Raw genomic sequence first — 22,060 nt, forward strand, 5'->3', positions numbered from 1 at the left:
CATGTCATTATATCAGTGATATCATGAGCAGGGGGTGGGGCTGAAAACCTCACACGTGTATACAAGCTGGTTGTCAGCAGTAATACGTGCCGCTTTATATAAAAGGGGTGTGGTCTAATGTCAGCGCACTCCCACAAGATCAGGGCACTCCCACAAGATCAGGGCACTCCCACAAGATCAGCGCACTCCCACAAGATCAGCGCACTCCCACAAGATCAGCGCACTCCAACAAGATCAGGGCACTCCCACAAGATCAGCGCACTCCCACAAGATCAGCGCACTCCCACAAGATCAGCGCACTCCCACATACTCTCGTGATCGTTTTTTCTTTATTTATTATTAAAGGTGCTGAAATTTCTACAGTGGCATGCAAAAGTTTGAGCACCCCTGGTCAAGTTTACTGATATTCTGAACAATTAAGCAAGTTGAAGATGAAATTATCTGTAAAAGACATACAGTTAAGGATAACACATATCCTCTGCATTTTAGACAAAAAAAATAAAAATAGATATTTTTTACATTTTTAAATTCACAACAAAAAATAAAAGTTGGCCAATGCAAAATATTGGGTACCCTGCATGGTTAGTACCCTGCAGCACCCCCTTTGGCAAGTATCAAAGCTTGTAAATGTTTTTTGTAGCCAGCCAGTCTTTCAATTCTTTTTTGAGGGATTTTCATGCTTTCTTCCTTGGAAAAGTCTTCTTGTTGTGTCAGATTCCTGGGTCCTCTTGCATGCACTGCTCTTTTGCGGTCTAGCCACAGATGTTCAATGATGTTCAGATCAGGGGACTGTGAGGGCCATTGTAAAACCTTCAGCTTGTACCTTTTGACATAGGCTAATGTGGATTTTGAATTGTGTTTAGGATCCTTATGCATTTGGAGGTCATCCTCTTTTCAACTTCAGCTTTTTTACAGATGGTGTTATATTTGCTTGAAGAATTTGTTAAACTTTAATTGAATCCATTCTTCCCTCTACCCGTGAAATGTTCCCAGTGCCATTGGATGGAACGCAACCCAAAGCATGATTAATCCACCCCCATGCTTAATGGTTGGCGAGATGTTCTTGTCATGACATTCTGTCTCCTTTTTTCCCCAAACATTTGGTTTGATCATTGTGGCCAAGGAGTTCTATTTTAACCTCATCAGTTAACACGACTTGTTTCCAAAATACATCAGTCTTGTTTAGATGTTATTTTGCATACTTCTGATGCTAAATTTTATGGTTAGGACGCAGGAGAGGTTTTCTTCAGATGACTCTTCCATGAAGGCCATTTTTCTGTAGGTGTCTCTGAACAGTAGAACAATGTACCACAACTCCAGAGTCGGCTAAATCTTCCTGAAGGACTTTTGCAGTGAAGTGAAGGTTCTGATTTGCCACTCTAGCAATCCTACAAGCAGCTCTCACAGAAATTTTGCTTGGTTTTCCAGACCTTATCCTGACCTCCACTGTTTCTGTAAGTGCCATTTCTGAATTACTTTTCAAACTGAGGAAAGGGCAACTTGAAAACGCTTTGCTATTTTCTTCTAGCTTTCTTCTGCTTTGTGGGCCTTCACCATTTTGATTTTCAGAGTGCTAGGCAGCTGCTTTGAAAAACCCATGGCTGTTGTTTTATTTGCACAAGGTTAGAGGAAGCTGGGTTTTTATAAAGCTGTGAAATTTGCATCACCTGCCCTTTCCTAACTATGATTTGAACAAGCCACAAAACTAACAGGCTAATTAAGGTCTGAAATGATAGTCAAAGTTATCTGAGCACACAAATCTCCAAGGGTGTTCAAACTTTTACATTGGCCCATTTTCATTTTTGTAGTTTTTAAAATGTTAAAGATGAAAATATGTTTTTTTGTTTTTACCTAAAATATAAAGGAAATGTGTCATCTTTAGCTTTTTGCCTTTTAGAGATCATTTCATTTTCAACTTGATTAACTGTTCACAATAACAGTAATTTTGACCAGTGGTGCTCAAACTTCTGCATAGCACTGTATTGTAGTTATTTTCACTTTCAAACCAGTGTTTAACCCCAGGACATGCTGAACATTACAAATAGCAAGATACATTGTGTACTATACCCCAGAGCTGCACTCACTATTCTGCTGGTGCAGTCACTGTGTACATACATTACTAATCTGAGATACCTCCTGTATTATACCCCAGAGCTGCACTCACTATTCTGCTGCTGCAGTCACTGTTTACATAAATTACATTACTGATCCTAAATTACCTCCTATATGTATTAAAAAAAAAAAAAGAAAGAGATTACATAACATGCGTAGACTTTCAGAGGGTTCTGCTTTTACGGGTTTTTTTGTTTTTGTTTTTGCATTTACGATATGTTTAAAAAAAAAGGAGATTACATAACCTGAATTACCTCCTGTATTATACTCCAGAGCTGCGCTCACTATTCTGCTGGTGCAGTCACTGTGCACATACATTACATTACTGATCCTGCGTTACATCCTGTATTTTACACAAGAGCTGCACTCACTATTCTGCTCCTTGTATTTATATTAGCTAGCTGTGCTGGAATAATATGGGGACAGTACATGAGAAAACTGTACAGAGACAAGTGTAAAGTGATGATAATGAGCAGGGCGTCCTCTGTGCAGACACTGAACCAGCAGTAGGATGAAACCTCTTACATACGGGACATCAGGATTTGTCTTCAGAGCTGGCGCTAAATCTCATTTCTTGATACACAGTAATGATGTAGCTGATTGCGAATTATAACATGTAGAGCAATAGGGCTACAGGGGCTCCGAGGGTCCCAGGGACAATAGGGCTACAGGGGCTCTGAGGGTCCCAGGGATAGTAGGACTACAGGGGCTTCGGGGGTCCCAGGGACAATAGAGCTACAGGGACTCAGAGGGTCCCAGGGACGTTAGGGCTATAGGGGCTCCGAGGGTCTCAGAGACAATAGGGCTACAGGGGCTCCAAGGGTCCTAGGGACAATAGGGCTACAGGGGCTGCGGGAAGCCCAGGGACAATAGGGCTACAGGGGCTGTAGGGGACCCAAGGACAATAGGGCTCTACAGGGGCTTTGGAGTCCCAGGGACAATAGGGCGCTACAGGGGCTTAGGGGGGCCCAGAGCTAATAGGGTTGTACAGGGACTCTGATAGGCTCAGGGACAATATGGCTACAGTGGCTGTAGTGGGCCCAGGGACAATAAGGCTGTACAGAGACTCCAGGGGTGCTCAGGGGTCCCAGGGACAATATGGCTCTACAGGAGCTTTGGGGGGCCCAGGAACAGGAACAATAGGACTGTAGAGGGGCTGTGGGGGACACAGGGACAATAGGGCTCTACAGAAGCTTTGGGGGGCCCAGGGACAATAGGGTTGTACAGGGGACATGTCAGGATATTTGTGCTGCCGCGGGCACTCACTCGTGTCCTCTCCGTGTCCCTGCTGTGTCAGTCGCGGCCTCTGCAGAGCACGGCGCTGTTTACACTCTGCGCTATGGTTTTATAGCCTCTTTCCCATGTTGCAGAGCATCCCGCCCGGTGATTTGGGACGTGCCGCTTCGCAGCTGTGTCACCCACTCGTGGCTTTCTAGTTATCAGCTGATAAACATGGACACTGTTTGCTTTGCTGTTCGGGCGCAGGAGACTTGGACTTTCACCAATTTTTCTGGAATCTCTGTGTGAGAAAGCCGAAGTCACTGCAGAAAGCTGAGAACGAGGGTATAAGCCGCGAAAACCCCAACTCCTAACACACCCTGTACGCAGGGAAGTACAAGTACCGAGCGTCTCCATCATCTGCAATGCTCGATCGAGTACCGAGCGTCTCCAGCATCCGCAATGCTCGATCGAGTACCGAACGTCTCCAGCATCCGCAATGCTCGATCGAGTACCGAACGTCTCCAGCATCCACAATGTTCGATCGAGTACTGAGTGTATCCAGCATCGGTAATGCTCGATCGAGTACCGAGTGTCTCCAGCATCCGCAATGTTCGATTGAGTACCAAGCGTCTCCAGCATCCGCAATGCTTGATCGAGTACCGAGCGTCTCCAGCATCCGCAATGTTCGATCGAGTACCGAGCGTCTCCAGCATCCGCAATGCTCGATTGAGTGCCAAGCGTCTCCAGCAACTATAATGCTCGATCGAGTACGGAGCGTCATAGCATCCGCAATGCTCGATTGAGTACCAAACATCTCCAGCATCTGCAATGCTTGATCGAGTACCGAGCGTCTCCAGCACCTGCAATGCTTGATTCAGTACCGAGAGTCTCCAGCATCACCAATGTTCGATCGAGTACCGAGTGTTTCCAGCATCCGCAATGCTCGATCGGCAACCGAGCGTCTCCTGCATCTGCAATGCTGGATCGACTACCGAGAGTCTCCCGCATCCGCAATGTTCGATCGACTACCGAGAGTCTCCCGCATCCGCAATGCTCGATCGAATACTGAGCGTCTCCAGCATCTCCTATGTTCAATTGAGTACTGAGCTTCTCGAGCACCCGCGATGATTGATCAAGTATTGAGTAGTGTCGAGCACGCTCGCTCCCCACTAATGAAATTCTTTTTTATATAAGAGCAGAACATTTCTGGATTCCTGATCTTCCTCACATTACAAATCTATACATCAGCAGAAGACGGGCAAACAACGTAATCGGCCACAATAGAGTAATCTTCGAGGACTTGGCGTTCCCAACTTCTTCCATGTTGCAGATATCATAATCAGAACAATCTCAGATTAGTCCGCACTTATCTCTAAATATTTAGTGTTTGCACAGTACAATATTTGCGCACATTGTGCCAGGAAGGCTCCGCCCATTACTGACAGGTCCGCTGACACCGGAGCTGTGGGATCCACGCTGCAGAAAGGGAAGACTTTGGCCTATCAATACGGCCAGGAAGCAGAGCGCGGCAATAATGGACATTAAAGACCTTCACTAAGAGCATTCCCCGTAGAAGTGCAGCAAATACCGCACAGAACCAGCAATACAAAGGCTCCGCACAATGTCACTACATAACGCACTGTGTATCACCTGCACGGACGGAGCAAAGTGATGACTGTGCCCAACACATCCAGCACTAATGTGGAGGACACGTGGTATTGTCCCAATAAGATAAAGATAAAACTGTAACAAAACTCCTATGATCCCGTGTACAAGAATATAAATGCTATAATGAGGTCTTTATATACCACAAACAACCAAATATTTACAGTAAAATCACAGAAAAATAAGTGAAATGAATATACTGAAGCGACATCACTTACACAATAACAGAAAACATTAACAAATACAGATACATGAATATCCCCAAATACATGACTGTCCTCTGATACATGACTGTCCCTGATACATGAATGTCCCCCGATATGTGGATGTCCTCCGATACGTGGATGTCTTCCGGCAGGTGAATGTCCCCGATACGTGAATGTCCACCGATACATGACTGTCCCATGATACATGAAGGTCCCTTGATACATGACTGTCCCCCGATACATGACTGGCCCCCGATACATGAATGTCCCCAATACGTGAATGTCCCCGATACATGAATGTCCTCCGATACATGAATGTACCCCTACACTTGAATGTCCTCCGATACGTGAATGTCCTCCGATACGTGAATGTCCTCCGATACGTGAATGTCCTCCGATACGTGAATGTCCTCCGATACGTGAATGTCCTCCGATACGTGAATGTCCTCCGATACGTGAATGTCCTCCGATACGTGAATGTCCTCCGATACGTGAATGTCCTCCGATACGTGGATGTCCCCTGATACATGAATGTCCTCCGATACATGAATGTCCACCGATACATAAATGATCGTCTGATACATGAATGTACCCCGATACATGGATGTCCCCTGATACATGAATGTCCTCCGATACATGAAGGTCACACTCCCTGGGTGGCTTCACACATCTGTCTCATATACAGACTTGAGACTTTGTAAGATCTTCCCCTTGACAATCTCACAGGACAGGACTTCTCTATTGATGAGCCGGCAGCACCGCACACACCACAGGTGATAGATGTCGCCACATTTATTATATACAGGGAGATTCTGTTATACACCCTGAGCTCACGCTGGATGTCTCCGTACAGCTAAGGATACGACTGCTCCACCACATGTGGTAACTATAGGGACAGGGACACAGACTCTCACACTTGTGTACTGAACAGACTAACGGCAGATGCTCCATGGTCTCCAATATATGGGGGCACTCTAGCAGCAGATGGTCTATGCTGTCCAGCATATAGGGGCACTCTAGCAGCAGATGGTCCGTGGTCTCCAGTATGTGCAGACACTCTAACAGCAGTTGCTCCATTGTCTCCAGGATATGAGGGCACTGTAGAAGCAGATGCTCCATGGTCTCCGGTATATGGGGGCACTCTAACAACAGATGGTCTATGGTCTTCAGTATATGGAGGCACTCTAACAGCAGATGCTCCATGGTCTACGTTGTAGCCTGTCTGCCAAGTCTGCTGTACTGGTTTATGTATTTCTTCAGCGGTTGATGGTAGTTTAGGTCTTTTTTAGTGGCTGCTGGTAAATTAGGTCTTTCTTCGATGGCTGGTGGTCCTGTAGTGCAGCATCCATTGATGATACAGCAGACTCTGGGAAAGGTTCAATAATACGGTGACTTCTATTCTCCTTAGTGCCTGTGTTCACGACAACATCAAGACCTCTGGTGACATCTTTCTGATCTTCCTTCATAACTTCTAAGGAGATCTGGTCATTATAGTTCTTATGTTCTGCATGCAGGCACTCCCGGAATGTATGTCATAGTTCTGAGCACAGGTAACAGGTTCTGTAGACTTTGCATGTCCGAAATGTCCACACAATGGTAAAATGCTAGAGGGGGTTTTACTGAGGTTATTAGCTTCAGTGATGTGAATGTAAGCTTTGGCATCAATATGGTGCTGAAAGGTTTAATCGGCTATGACAAGGGCCGGGTTTTTTGTGAATAGTCAAAGAGATGGCTGTTCACATATCTCCACCATAGGCTGCGGTCCAGGAGGTAAAAAGAAGGCGTCTGGATCAATCAGGTGTTCTGTGTATAGAGACTAAATCCTAAACTTGAGCGGGTGGACCACACAGATAAATAAACCAGCTGAAATTTAAGAGGAAAGGGTCTACCTCATTGAGGGGCGGTGTGAGCCCATCCACCTCATTGAGCAGTGGCGTGAGCCCATCCACCTGATCAAGCAGCAGCGTGAGCCCATCCATCTCCTCCAGCAGCGTGAGTCCATCCACCTCATTGAGCAGTGGCATGAACCCATTCCCCACATCGAGCGGCGGCGTGAGCCCATCCACCTCATTGAGCAGTGGGGTGACCTCATTCACCTCATTAAGCAGTGGGGTGACCTCATCCATCTCCTCGAGCAGCGTGAGTCCATCTACCTCATTGAGCAGGGGTGTGACCTCATCCACCTCATTGAGCAGTGGTGTGACCTTATCCACCTCATTGAGCGGCGGTGTGAGCCCATTCACCTCATTGAACGGCGGTGTGAGCCCTTCCACCTCATCAAGCAGCAGTGTGACCTCATTGAGCAGCGGCATGACCTCATCCACCCCATCGAGCAGCGGCATGACCTCATCCACCCCATCGAGAAGCGGCGTGAGCCCATCCACCTCATCGAGCAGCGGCGTGAGCCCATCCACCTCATCGAGCAGTGGCGTGAGCCCATCCACCTCATCGAGCAGTGGCGTGAGCCCATCCACCTCATTGAGCAGTGGCGTGAGCCCATCCACCTCATTGAGTAGTGGCGGGAACCCATCTACTTCATCAAACAGCGGCATGAGCCCATCTACCACAACTGTTACTTCTCGTCTATGGTTCATAGCTGTGGATGGTGAGGTTCTTCTGATTGTGCCATAGTCTAATGGTTGGTGTGTCCTGCGAGGAGGGGGCTTTGTGTTTTTCTGGTTGATTCTATCCATCATGTAGATCAGGTGCCGGGTGAAGACCTATGGCCGCCTCACCATCTACAAACATTTGCTTTCAGTCATCTCCATGTCAGCACTCCACTTCCAAAGGAGTTAATCACCCAAAAATAGAGACCGGAGGACCCTCACTATCCCTGAGCCAGCTCTCTCTGACCCTACCCTGTGTGGTGCCGTCTGCTCGCCCCCTGTATCCAGCACTCTATTATGGGACACAGTCTACTGAGCCAGTCATTGCAGCTAGCCCTCCATGCTTTGTGACTGGTGTGTAATTTCAGGGACCCTCCGCTCTAGAGTTCCGGAGAGGAAAGTCTCCCCATTCCCAGGAGCAGCATCTCAACCACAGAGATTTGTACTCCTTTCTCAAACAAGTGAATACGCCAAATCCAACACTGATACAAAGTGCAAACACTGCGGAGCACTGACTGCGTTATATATAGTGGGGGTCAGCACTGCACAACGGCTCCAGATTGTGCGCGGAAAACACAGATCTGCAAAGACTTCACAGCATAAAAAGCAGCTCCAGCCACCACAGTAGGAGTGAGTTATTTAATCGTCTGACCAAATACAGCAGGGTAATTTTCAAGGTGATAATTCTGCGCGGCCCCCGAATGATGGAAGAAATTTCCAAACAGCCCCCGGCAGAAAAAAAGTGTCCCCACACGTGCCCTAAAGAAACATTGGACACAACAGACAACTTCATCGCGAAAGAGCTTTCACACTGCAGAGCTCTGTACTGTGCATTACAGAGCTCTATAGCGTGACCGCTCTTACAGTACAGAGCTCTATAGTGTGACCGCTCTTACAGTACAGAGCTCTATAGTGTGCCCGCTCTACAGTACAGAGCTCTATAGTGTGACCGTTCTTACAGTACAGAGCTCTATAGTGTGCCCGCTCTACAGTACAGAGCTCTATAGTGTGACCGTTCTTACAGTACAGAGCTCTATAGTGTGCCCGCTCTACAGTACAGAGCTCTATAGTGTGACCGTTCTTACAGTACAGAGCTCTATAGTGTGACCGTTCTTACAGTACAGAGATCTGCAGTGTGACCGCTCTTACAGTACAGAGCTCTATAGTGTGCCCGCTCTACAGTACAGAGCTCTATAGCGTGACCGCTCTTACAGTACAGAGCTCTATAGTGTGACCGTTCTTACAGTACAGAGCTCTATAGTGTGCCCGCTCTACAGTACAGAGCTCTATAGTGTGACCGTTCTTACAGTACAGAGATCTGCAGTGTGACCGCTCTTACAGTACAGAGCTCTATAGTGTGACCGCTCTACAGTACAGAGCTCTATAGTGTGCCCGCTCTACAGTACAGAGCTCTAGTGTGACAGCTCTACAGTACAGAGCTCTAGTGTGACCGCTCTTACAGTACAGAGATCTGCAGTGTGACCATTCTTACAGTACAGAGCTCTATAGTGTGACCGCTCTACAGTACAGAGCTCTATAGTGTGACCGCTCTTACAGTACAGAGCTCTATAATGTGACTGCTCTTACAGTACAGAGTTCCGCGGTGTGACCGCTCTTACAGTACAGAGCTCTAGTGTGACCGCTCTTACAGTACAGAGCTCTAGTGTGACCGCTCTTACAGTACAGAGCTCTATAGTGTGACCACTCTTATAGTACAGAGCTCCGCAGTGTGACCGCTCTTACAGTACAGAGCTCTATAGTGTGACCGCTCTTACAGTACAGAGCTCCGCAGTGTGACCGCTCTTACAGTACAGAGCTCTATAGTGTGACTGCTCTTACAGTACAGAGCTCCGCGGTGTGACCGCTCTTACAGTACAGAGCTCTATAATGTGACTGCTCTTACAGTACAGAGTTCCGCGGTGTGACCGCTCTTACAGTACAGAGCTCTATAGTGTGACTGGTCTTACAGTACAGAGCTCTATAGTGTGACCGTTATTACAGTACAGAGCTCTATAGTGTGACCGCTCTTACAGTACAGAGCTCTATAGTGTGCCCGCTCTACAGTACAGAGCTCTATAGTGTGACCGTTCTTACAGTACAGAGCTCTATAGTGTGCCCGCTCTACAGTACAGAGCTCTATAGTGTGACCGCTCTTACAGTACAGAGCTCTATAGTGTGACCGTTCTTACAGTACAGAGCTCTATAGTGTGCCCGCTCTACAGTACAGAGCTCTATAGTGTGACCGTTCTTACAGTACAGAGCTCTATAGTGTGCCCGCTCTACAGTACAGAGCTCTATAGTGTGACCGTTCTTACAGTACAGAGCTCTATAGTGTGACCGTTCTTACAGTACAGAGATCTGCAGTGTGACCGCTCTTACAGTACAGAGCTCTATAGTGTGCCCGCTCTACAGTACAGAGCTCTATAGCGTGACCGCTCTTACAGTACAGAGCTCTATAGTGTGACCGTTCTTACAGTACAGAGCTCTATAGTGTGCCCGCTCTACAGTACAGAGCTCTATAGTGTGACCGTTCTTACAGTACAGAGATCTGCAGTGTGACCGCTCTTACAGTACAGAGCTCTATAGTGTGCCCGCTCTACAGTACAGAGCTCTAGTGTGACAGCTCTACAGTACAGAGCTCTAGTGTGACCGCTCTTACAGTACAGAGATCTGCAGTGTGACCATTCTTACAGTACAGAGCTCTATAGTGTGACCGCTCTACAGTACAGAGCTCTATAGTGTGACCGCTCTTACAGTACAGAGCTCTATAATGTGACTGCTCTTACAGTACAGAGTTCCGCGGTGTGACCGCTCTTACAGTACAGAGTTCCGCGGTGTGACCGCTCTTACAGTACAGAGCTCTAGTGTGACCGCTCTTACAGTACAGAGCTCTAGTGTGACCGCTCTTACAGTACAGAGCTCTATAGTGTGACCACTCTTATAGTACAGAGCTCCGCAGTGTGACCGCTCTTACAGTACAGAGCTCTATAGTGTGACCGCTCTTACAGTACAGAGCTCCGCAGTGTGACCGCTCTTACAGTACAGAGCTCTATAGTGTGACTGCTCTTACAGTACAGAGCTCCGCGGTGTGACCGCTCTTACAGTACAGAGCTCTATAATGTGACTGCTCTTACAGTACAGAGTTCCGCGGTGTGACCGCTCTTACAGTACAGAGCTCTATAGTGTGACTGCTCTTACAGTACAGAGCTCTATAGTGTGCCCGCTCTACAGTACAGAGCTCTAGTGTGACAGCTCTACAGTACAGAGCTCTAGTGTGACCGCTCTTACAGTACAGAGATCTGCAGTGTGACCATTCTTACAGTACAGAGCTCTATAGTGTGACCGCTCTACAGTACAGAGCTCTATAGTGTGACCGCTCTTACAGTACAGAGCTCTATAATGTGACTGCTCTTACAGTACAGAGTTCCGCGGTGTGACCGCTCTTACAGTACAGAGCTCTAGTGTGACCGCTCTTACAGTACAGAGCTCTAGTGTGACCGCTCTTACAGTACAGAGCTCTATAGTGTGACCACTCTTATAGTACAGAGCTCCGCAGTGTGACCGCTCTTACAGTACAGAGCTCTATAGTGTGACCGCTCTTACAGTACAGAGCTCCGCAGTGTGACCGCTCTTACAGTACAGAGCTCTATAGTGTGACTGCTCTTACAGTACAGAGCTCCGCGGTGTGACCGCTCTTACAGTACAGAGCTCTATAATGTGACTGCTCTTACAGTACAGAGTTCCGCGGTGTGACCGCTCTTACAGTACAGAGCTCTATAGTGTGACTGGTCTTACAGTACAGAGCTCTATAGTGTGACCGTTATTACAGTACAGAGCTCTATAGTGTGACCGCTCTTACAGTACAGAGCTCTATAGTGTGCCCGCTCTACAGTACAGAGCTCTATAGTGTGACCGTTCTTACAGTACAGAGCTCTATAGTGTGCCCGCTCTACAGTACAGAGCTCTATAGTGTGACCGTTCTTACAGTACAGAGATCTGCAGTGTGACCGCTCTTACAGTACAGAGCTCTATAGTGTGACCGCTCTACAGTACAGAGCTCTATAGTGTGACCGTTCTTACAGTACAGAGATCTGCAGTGTGACCGCTCTTACAGTACAGAGCTCTATAGTGTGCCCGCTCTACAGTACAGAGCTCTATAGCGTGACCGCTCTTACAGTACAGAGCTCTATAGTGTGACCGTTCTTACAGTACAGAGCTCTATAGTGTGCCCGCTCTACAGTACAGAGCTCTATAGTGTGACCGTTCTTACAGTACAGAGATCTGCAGTGTGACCGCTCTTACAGTACAGAGCTCTATAGTGTGCCCGCTCTACAGTACAGAGCTCTAGTGTGACAGCTCTACAGTACAGAGCTCTAGTGTGACCGCTCTTACAGTACAGAGATCTGCAGTGTGACCATTCTTACAGTACAGAGCTCTATAGTGTGACCGCTCTACAGTACAGAGCTCTATAGTGTGACCGCTCTTACAGTACAGAGCTCTATAATGTGACTGCTCTTACAGTACAGAGTTCCGCGGTGTGACCGCTCTTACAGTACAGAGTTCCGCGGTGTGACCGCTCTTACAGTACAGAGCTCTAGTGTGACCGCTCTTACAGTACAGAGCTCTAGTGTGACCGCTCTTACAGTACAGAGCTCTATAGTGTGACCACTCTTATAGTACAGAGCTCCGCAGTGTGACCGCTCTTACAGTACAGAGCTCTATAGTGTGACCGCTCTTACAGTACAGAGCTCCGCAGTGTGACCGCTCTTACAGTACAGAGCTCTATAGTGTGACTGCTCTTACAGTACAGAGCTCCGCGGTGTGACCGCTCTTACAGTACAGAGCTCTATAATGTGACTGCTCTTACAGTACAGAGTTCCGCGGTGTGACCGCTCTTACAGTACAGAGCTCTATAGTGTGACTGCTCTTACAGTACAGAGCTCTATAGTGTGACCGTTATTACAGTACAGAGCTCTATAGTGTGACCGCTCTTACAGTACAGAGCTCTATAGTGTGACCGCTCTTACAGTACAGAGCTCTATAGTGTGACCGCTCTACAGTACAGAGCTCTATAGTGTGACCGTTCTTACAGTACAGAGCTCTATAGTGTGACCGTTCTTACAGTACAGTGCTCTATAGTGTGACCGCTCTTACAGTACAGAGCTCTATAGTGTGACCGCTCTACAGTACAGAGCTCTATAGTGTGACCGTTCTTACAGTACAGAGCTCTATAGTGTGACCGTTCTTACAGTACAGAGCTCTATAGTGTGACCGCTCTTACAGTACAGAGCTCTATAGTGTGCCCGCTCTACAGTACAGAGCTCTATAGTGTGACAGCTCTACAGTACAGAGATCTGCAGTGTGACCGCTCTTACAGTACAGAGCTCTATAGTGTGACCGCTCTTATAGTACAGAGCTCTATAGTGTGACCGTTCTTACAGTACAGAGCTCTATAGTGTGACCGTTCTTACAGTACAGAGCTCTATAGTGTGACCGTTCTTACAGTAGAGCGCTATAGTGCGACTGCTCTTACAGTACAGAGCTCTATAGTGTGCCCGCTCTTACAGTACAGAGCTCTATAGTGTGACAGCTCTACAGTACAGAGATCTGCAGTGTGACCATTCTTACAGTACAGAGCTCTATAGTGTGACCGTTCGTACAGTACAGAGCTCTATAATGTGACCGTTCGTACAGTACAGAGCTCTATAGTGTGACCGCTCTTACAGTACAGAGCTCTATAGGGTGACCGTTCGTACAGTAGAGCTCTATAGTTTGACCGCTCTTACAGTACAGAGCTCTATAGTGTGACCGTTATTACAGTACAGAGCTCTATAGTGTGACCGTTCGTACAGTACAGAGCTCTATAGTGTGACCGTTCTTACAGTACAGAGTGTTCTATAGTGTGACTGCTCTTACAGTACAGAGCTCTATAGTGTGACTGCTCTTACAGTACAGAGCTCTATAGTGTGACCGTTCTTACAGTACAGAGCTCTATAGTGTGACCGTTCTTACAGTACAGTGTTCTATAGTGTGACCGTTCTTACAGTACAGAGCTCCGCGGTGTGACCGCTCTTACAGTACAGAGCTCTATAGTGTGACCGCTCTTACAGTACAGAGCTCTATAGTGTGACCGCTCTTACAGTACAGAGCTCTATAGTGTGACCGTTCTTACAGTACAGAGCTCTATAATGTGACTGCTCTTACAGTACAGAGCTCCGCGGTGTGACCGCTCTTACAGTACAGAGCTCTATAATGTGACTGCTCTTACAGTACAGAGTTCCGCGGTGTGACCGCTCTTACAGTACAGAGCTCTATAGTGTGACCACTCTTACAGTACAGAGCTCCGCAGTGTGACCGCTCTTACAGTACAGAGCTCTATAGTGTGACCGCTCTACAGTACAGAGCTCTATAGTGTGACTGCTCTTACAGTACAGAGTTCCGCGGTGTGACCGCTCTTACAGTACAGAGCTCTATAGTGTGACTGCTCTTACAGTACAGAGCTCTATAGTGTGACCGCTCTTACAGTACAGAGCTCCGCAGTGTGACCGCTCTTACAGTACAGAGCTCTATAGTGTGACTGCTCTTACAGTACAGAGCTCCGCAGTGTGATCGCTCTTACAGTACAGAGCTCCGTAGTGTGACCAGTCTTACAGTACAGAGCTCCGCGGTGTGACCGCTCTTACAGTACAGAGCTCTATAGTGTGACCGTTCTTACAGTAGAGCTCTATAGTGTGACCGCTTTTATAGTACAGAGCTCCGTAGTGTGACCACTCTTACAGTACCGAGCTCCGCTGTGTGATCGCTCTTACAGTACAGAGCTGTACTGTAGAGCAGACTCCATGACGCTGAGAGATAATCCCTGTGGGCAATGCTTCTTCTTTCTCATCTCCTGCCTGCGGGTGTTGCCATGTCTTTTCTGTACAGAAGCAGCACAAGGCCTTATCCATCAGGAGAGTTATACCACCCTGGTGGGACGGGGGGATGCTAAGCTGGCTGGCATTGATGGAGATGGTGCACTTTATATGTCCGCCAACGCAGAGTCACAGCAAGTCCCAGCACATTGGAAAACAGGTCCTGAGTTTCTGTTGCTGAGCGCTGGCACCGTGCCCGCTTTCTGCCCGAGTTATTATCTATATATCTGTACTGCACATTTCTCTCATATTCATGAGCATTGGAGGGCGAGTCATCACCAGGGCTCCAGTCCATCCTGTTATCACCGCGTCCCAGAAGTCATCACGTACATGAGAGCTGGGGACAGAGGCAGCCATCAGAGGCCTGGAGCCGCTGCTATAGCTCCATCATTTTATGGGTATAGGGGTCTCTAACCCTGCGGGCCCATGATGCGCGGCTGGTGGCAAATCTAGCAACCCTCGCTGAAGAGCAAGGCTCCCGATGGCGACTGTGCAGTGCCTCATGTCGTTGGTGCTGGAAAGCTTTGGTTGTCATAATCCCAATAAAATAATGGGAGCTGTGGGTGTCACTACTATGGGGGGAGACAGGAGCTGGATGTCACTATTCAGGGGGATCTGGCTTGTGATCCTCTCAGAGCTGAATGTAGCTCTTGAGGTAAGAAAGGATGGGAGTCACTATGTTGTATATAAAAAAAAAGAAACTGCATCCCGGACATTACAGACGACTCCACCGTTCATGGTGCTGCTTGCGCTTCATCTGCACATCCCGGACATTACAATCCCTTCTGCATTCACCGTTCATGGTGTTGCTTGCGCTTCATCCGCACGTCCCGGACATTACAGACGATCCCTTCTGCATCCACCGCTCATGGTGCTGCTCGAGCTTTATACGCACATCCCAGACATTACAATCCCTTCTGCATCCACCGCTCATGGTGCTGCTCGAGCTTTATACGCACATCCCAGACATTACAATCCCTTCTGCACCCACCGTTCATGGTGCTGCTTGAGCTTCATCCGCATGTCCCGGACATTACAATCCCTTCTGCATCCACCACTCATGGTGCTCCACAAGCTTTATCCACACATACCAGACATTACAGACGATCCCTTCTGCATCCACCATTCTTGGTGCTGCTTGAGCTTCAGCCGCATATCCCAGACATTACAATCCCTTGTGCATCCACCATTCATGCTGCTGCTCACGCTTTATTCGCACGTCTCGGACTTTATAGGCGATCCTCTCTACATCTACCATTCCTGGTGCTGCTTGCGTTTCATCCACACGTCCCAGACATTACAGATGTTCACTTCTACATTCTCCGTTCATTGTGTTGCTTGCGCTTTATCCGCACGTCCCAGAAAATTACAGACGATCCCTTCTGCATCCACCATTCATGGTGCTGCTTGAGCTTCAGCCGCACATCCCAGACATTACAATCCCTTCTGCATCCACCATTCATGCTGCTGCTCACGCTTTATTCGCACGTCCCGGACTTTATAGGCGATCCTCTCTACATCTACCATTCCTGGTGCTGCTTGCGTTTCATCCACACGTCCCAGACATTACAGATGTTCACTTCTACATTCTCCGTTCATTGTGTTGCTTGCGCTTTATCCGCACGTCCCAGAAAATTACAGACGATCCCTTCTGCATCCACCATTCATGGTGCTGCTTGAGCTTCAGCCGCACATCCCAGACATTACAATCCCTTCTGCATCCACCATTCATGCTGCTGCTCACGCTTTATTCGCACGTCCCGGACTTTATAGGCGATCCTCTCTACATCTACCATTCCTGGTGCTGCTTGCGTTTCATCCACACGTCCCAGACATTACAGATGTTCACTTCTACATTCTCCGTTCATTGTGTTGCTTGCGCTTTATCCGCACGTCCCAGAAAATTACAGACGATCCCTTCTGCATCCACCATTCATGGTGCTGCTTGAGCTTCAGCCGCACATCCCAGACATTACAATCCCTTCTGCATCCACCATTCATGCTGCTGCTCACGCTTTATTCGCACGTCCCGGACAGTACAGACGATCCCTTCTGCACCCACCATTCATGGTGTTGCTTGCGCTTTATCCGCACGTCCCAGAAAATTACAGATGATCCCTTCTGCATCCACCACTCATGGTGCTGCTCTTCTTTGGTTGATTAAGTAGCGGTATTCACTGCAGTCATTATGTCAGGTCTGCAGAATCAGCGGTCTTCAGACTATTGGTGAGGTAGAACAGCGGGAAGCACAGTCTTCTTTTTAATATTCTAACTTTTCTCCTTTATGGACCTCGTGCACCTGGCACAATCCTGGGGAGCAAAGAAGGCTGGTCCCCAAAATGTTCCCACAAAGCTGAAGCTACAACTGTCCACAATGTCTTGTGCTGAAGATTAAGATTTCCCGTGGCCGTCAGCATTATCCTCCTCCTCCAAACTCTGCGCTTGGTGATGTAAGGTTGAATGACGCTCCGGTCGCGGGTGTACAGTTACGTGCTGATTTTAAAGGGTTAGTCTGGGTTAATCACCAAACTCTGCAATCTAAGTGACGGCGTTGTGAGAATTTGCCGGAGCCGATGATGACACCAAGCGATCTTGTGACTACAAGTATGAGATATGGATGCTCAACGTCACAACAGGAGCAGGTGTGTGCGGCGTCGCTCAATATATGTATGATTGGTGTAGCAGATACATCATCCTGTATATGCAAGTACACGTTTACAGGTCTGCACTCTGCAGAGTACTGCTACATAGAAGCTGGATGGATCTGACCACAAGACTTGAGATCAAGGAGACTGAAAGCCCTCACAGGCAGGGTCCTCTCTCCTCCTGTATCCTCACCCATCCCCTGTAGACTGTGAGCCCTCACGGCAGGATCCTCTCTCCTCCTGTACCCTCACCCATCCCCTGTAGACTGTGAGCCCTTGCGGGCAGGGTCCTCTCTCCCCCTGTAGACTGTGAGCCCTCATGGGCAGGGTCCTCTCTCCTCCTGTAGACTGTAAGCTCTCATGGGCAGGGTCCTCTCTCCTCCTGTAGACTGTGAGCCCTCGCGGGCAGGGTCCTCTCTCCTCCTCTAGCAGTCTATGTCTTGTATTGTTCATGATTATTGTACTTGCCTATGTATGCCCCTTTTCACATGTAAAGCGCCATGGAATAAATGGAGCTATAATAATAAGTAGCACTAAACCAAGACACAGAGGACAATATTCAGCCAAGTCATCCTTTCTATATTTACACAGGACTTCCCCAGTGAAGGGCTGCAGCTTACAACCTGCCATTGTTTGCCGCTTATCACTGCGTATCTGCCGGCCGCACTCACAATGTTTGTACTTTAGTTTCCTTGCATTGTAATTCACCTAATGACAGCAGATACTGAGGCTGCAAAGTAGAACAATGCAGCTCCCCCTGCTGGAGGAAAAGCGAAACATCATATCTACAGTACAGAGGGACACTGCACTCTGCTGGAGGAAAAGCGAAACGTCATATCTACAGTACAGAGGGACAGCGCCCCCTACTGGAGGAAGAGTGAAGAGATTACTTGATATCTTGCTTGTTGATAATTTTGTGCCGTGTGACAAGTTAAGGGTTACTATTAGGGATGATCGAATACCTCAAATATTCGGCTTCGCAAATATTTTCCGAATAGGTCGCCGCTTTTCAACTATTCGATGCGCAATGTAAGGGTACCGTCTCACTAAACGACTTACCAGCAATTCCGACCACGATATGACCTGGTTAGGATCGCTGGTGCCTCGCTACATGGTCGCTGGTGAGCTGTCAATCAGGCAGATCTCACCACTGACCAGCCACAAGCGACTTGTGGAAACAATGCTGCACTTGGTAACCAAGGTAAATATCGGTTAACTAAGCAAAATGCTTTGCTTGGTTACCTGATATTTACCATGGTTACCAGCGCACACCGCTTAGCGCTGGCTCCCTGCACTTGTAGCCAGGATACACATCGGGTTACTAAGCAAAGCATAGGTACCCGATGTGTACTCTGGCTACGTGTGCAGGGAGCCAGCACAGGCAACCTGAGAGCGGCGTATGCTGGTAACCAAGGTAAATATCGGGTAACCAAGCAAAGCGCTTCGCTTAGTTACCCGATGGGTACCTTGGCTACGTGTGCAGGGAGCAGGCAGCCGGCTTCTAGCAGCTGCGGACGCTGGTAACCAAGGTAAATATCGGGTAACCAAGCAATGCGCTTCGCTTAGTTACCCGATGTGTACCTTGGTTACCAGCGTCCGCAGCTTCCAGACACCGGCTCCCTGCACATTCAGATCGTTGCTCTCTCACTGTCAAACACAGCGACGTGTGCTTCACAGTGGGAGAGCAACGAGCAAAAAATGAACCAGCACTGTGTGTAACGATGAGCGATTTCACAGCAAGGGCCAGATCGCTGCTCAGTGTCACACACAGCGAGATCGCTAATGAGGTCACTGGTACGTCACAAAACCTGTGACTCAGCAGCGATCTCGCTAGCGATCTCACTGTGTGAGAAGTACCCCTAAGTCTATGGGAAGCCCGAATAATACCGAATAGTTGTTATTCGGGTTTCCCATACACTTACATTGCACATCGAATATTTCCGAATAGTCGAATAGCGGTGAGGTATTCGGAAAATATTCGTGAAGCCGAATAATCGAAGTATTCGATTATCCCTAGTTAATATGTTTTTATTTATATTAGGAGCATTAACCCCTTCACCCTTGGTCGGTTTTCACCTTCATGATTTGGCCATTTTTTCCCTTCTACCCGGCGTCCCTGTATGCGGTGACATCTCTGCAGCGTCTGTGGATCCCGGCGGTTCGGAGATTATTTTTTCTGTGACGTATTGTCCTTTATTTAAGTTGATATTTTAGGACTATATCATTTGTGTTTATTTGTGAAAATATTTGAAATTTAGCAAAAACTTCACAACTTTGAAACTTTTCACGTTTCTGCCCTTCAACCTCAGCGTGCGTCACAGATAATCCCATCCCCCGCTCCTCACTTCACATTTATGAAACATCATCTTTTTTTCTTAGGAAGTTACATTTTTCATTTTTCCAATAAAATTTACAAAACCATTTATTTTTTTTAAGGGCCACCTCACATGTGAAGTGACTGAGAGGTGGAGGGGACAGAAAATACCCAAAAGTGACCCCATTGTAAACACTGCGCCCCTCACACTGCTCCACACCCCATCCAAGATTATTAACCCTTCAGCGGCTTCACAGGAGCCAAAGCAATTACTTTAACCCCAAATCTTTCATTTTCACAAGGGAAACAGGAAATAATATATTGTACAATGTGTGGTGCAGTTTCTCTGGAGTACAGAGATACCCCATGTGTGGGGAAGGAGCGCCATATTGGAGGCAGATTTAGCTGGAATGCTTTGTGGGTGCCCTGTCACATTGGCAGAGCCCCTGAGGTTCCAGAACAGCAGAAACCCCCCACAAGTGACCCCATTCTACAACCTGCACCCCTCAATGAATTCATCCAGGGGTGCAGTGAGCAGATTAACACCACAGGGGTTACAAAATGTAATAATATTGGGTGGTGAAGAATAAACCTTTTTTTGTCAGCCGTATGATGAAAATAGTTTTTTTTAGGTGTTCACTGAAGGGGTTAAATAGCGTGAGTTTTATCGCTAAGGGTGTTATGGACGCGGCGATACCAAATATCTGTATCTTTTTTTTTCATAAATATAACTGATTGTTGGAATTAATTTTTTTCTGATATTTTTTCTTCCTTCTACCTTTCCCCTGTGTCGCCTTTCACAGCTCTGATCGCAGGTGCAATGTTCTGCAGCGCTCGATCATTGCAGCATGGCTGTCAGCGCTGCAGGCATGATCGCAGCATTTAGGGGGTTAAACAGTCATGAACAGTTGGGGGACTGTTCCTGGCTGTGAGAGACGGGGCTCGGGAAATTCAAGCCTCCAGCGGTGATTGCAGCGGGCGCCACTTCCATGCCCCCGTGATTGCCAGGACATACATATATGTCTTAGGTCAAGAACTACCTCCCTTCTAGGACAGATAGGTACATCCATGGTCATAAAGGGGTTAAACAGCCTGTCTCGGTTTGTGATGAGTCTGCAGTCACTATATGCCTCTTGGCTTCTGAATTATCACAGCGCACACTAAACACCATTAGGATTCCCTGGTGCTGGCGGTGAGAATGGGAGGTGAGCAAATCGCAAGTGTGTGATTACAATACATACAATTATGTGCAGACTAGAAACATGCCGTGCCACTCACTGAACATGAAGAAAGGACGGACACGTCTAGTCAGCATGTGACTGCATGTATAGGAATCTCATACAAGCACTGACCGTCCACGCACACCATCGGCACCAGAGAATCCTGACAGTGTGCGCACTGGGAGAACTCAGAAGCACACAAAGGGGACGGAGGGAGACAGACATACACATGGGGGGGGGGCACACAGAGGGAGACAGTGACACACACAGAGGGAGGGGGACACACGGACTGCAGACACCTCACAACGGGACAGACCTTATGATTGCATTAGGCCTCGCAGCGTGTAGTCTCCTCACTGTCAGGATCCGGCGCTCCTTTCATGGCGGCTCACATGTGATTTCTAGACTTATAGGGACACCGGCCTGTAGACGTGACTGTAAGAAACTCACACGACGACTACGCAAACCGGGTTAGTGGGCGCTGAGCCCCGGGAATCCCGGCTCCGCCTCTGAGATCTATGACTAGCGCCCCTCATCGTCTCCCTGCAGTATGAAGCTGGCAGCTCCACAATACTGGCGGCTTCCTCTCTGCCGTCCCCGGGTTCTCGCGGTGTTCGCGCTCCTTCCGTTGATTCTGTGCTCAGCGCTCGGTGTTGTTTCCCGCTTCTCCGCCAGGTGGCGCACATTATTCTCTTCTCCTCATCACTGTGCGACAAGAAGCGTCTGCGTGACGTCACTACGCCGCGCGGCGATCCCGCTGTAGTCACGGTGACGGTCTCCGCAGCCCTTGGCCGTCCAGTCTAACGATTTTTTACGGCATCGGTGTCTCTCTGGTCCCGTTCAGTGTCACCATGGCGACTGGGGCTGATGTCCGGGATATTCTTGAGTTGGGAGGCGTGGATCAGGAGAGCCCGGGAATCATCAGCAAGAAGGACATTATCAATGCGGACAAGGTGAGACCCGGCGGCGCCACAACCGACACACCGTCCCCCCCTCTACGTGCATACACACCCGGGACCGTCCCCCCCACTCGTACTGTCACATCTTGGACCGTTCCCCCCCCACGTGCAGACACACCTGGGATCGTTCCCCCCCTCCACCTTGCAGACACTCCCAGGGCCGAATCCCCCCCTCATATGTAGCAACATTCAGGACAGGAC

At 48.2% G+C, this 22,060-nt stretch overlaps 1 protein-coding gene across 1 annotated transcript in view; it reads left to right on the forward strand.

Moving 5' to 3' along the window:
* The first annotated feature begins 21,612 nt into the window (after window positions 1–21,612).
* Window positions 21,613–22,060, forward strand: part of DMAP1 (DNA methyltransferase 1 associated protein 1) — a 61,769-nt gene continuing 61,321 nt past the window's right edge. Inside the window, exon 1 of the mRNA XM_075322142.1 lies at window positions 21,613–21,853. Coding sequence (XP_075178257.1) covers window positions 21,752–21,853 — 102 coding nt within the window. The 5' untranslated portion in view covers window positions 21,613–21,751. The remainder of the gene's footprint in view (window positions 21,854–22,060) is intronic.

Source organism: Anomaloglossus baeobatrachus, chromosome 8 (assembly GCF_048569485.1).
Source record: "Anomaloglossus baeobatrachus isolate aAnoBae1 chromosome 8, aAnoBae1.hap1, whole genome shotgun sequence".
Lineage (NCBI taxonomy): Eukaryota > Metazoa > Chordata > Amphibia > Anura > Aromobatidae > Anomaloglossus > Anomaloglossus baeobatrachus.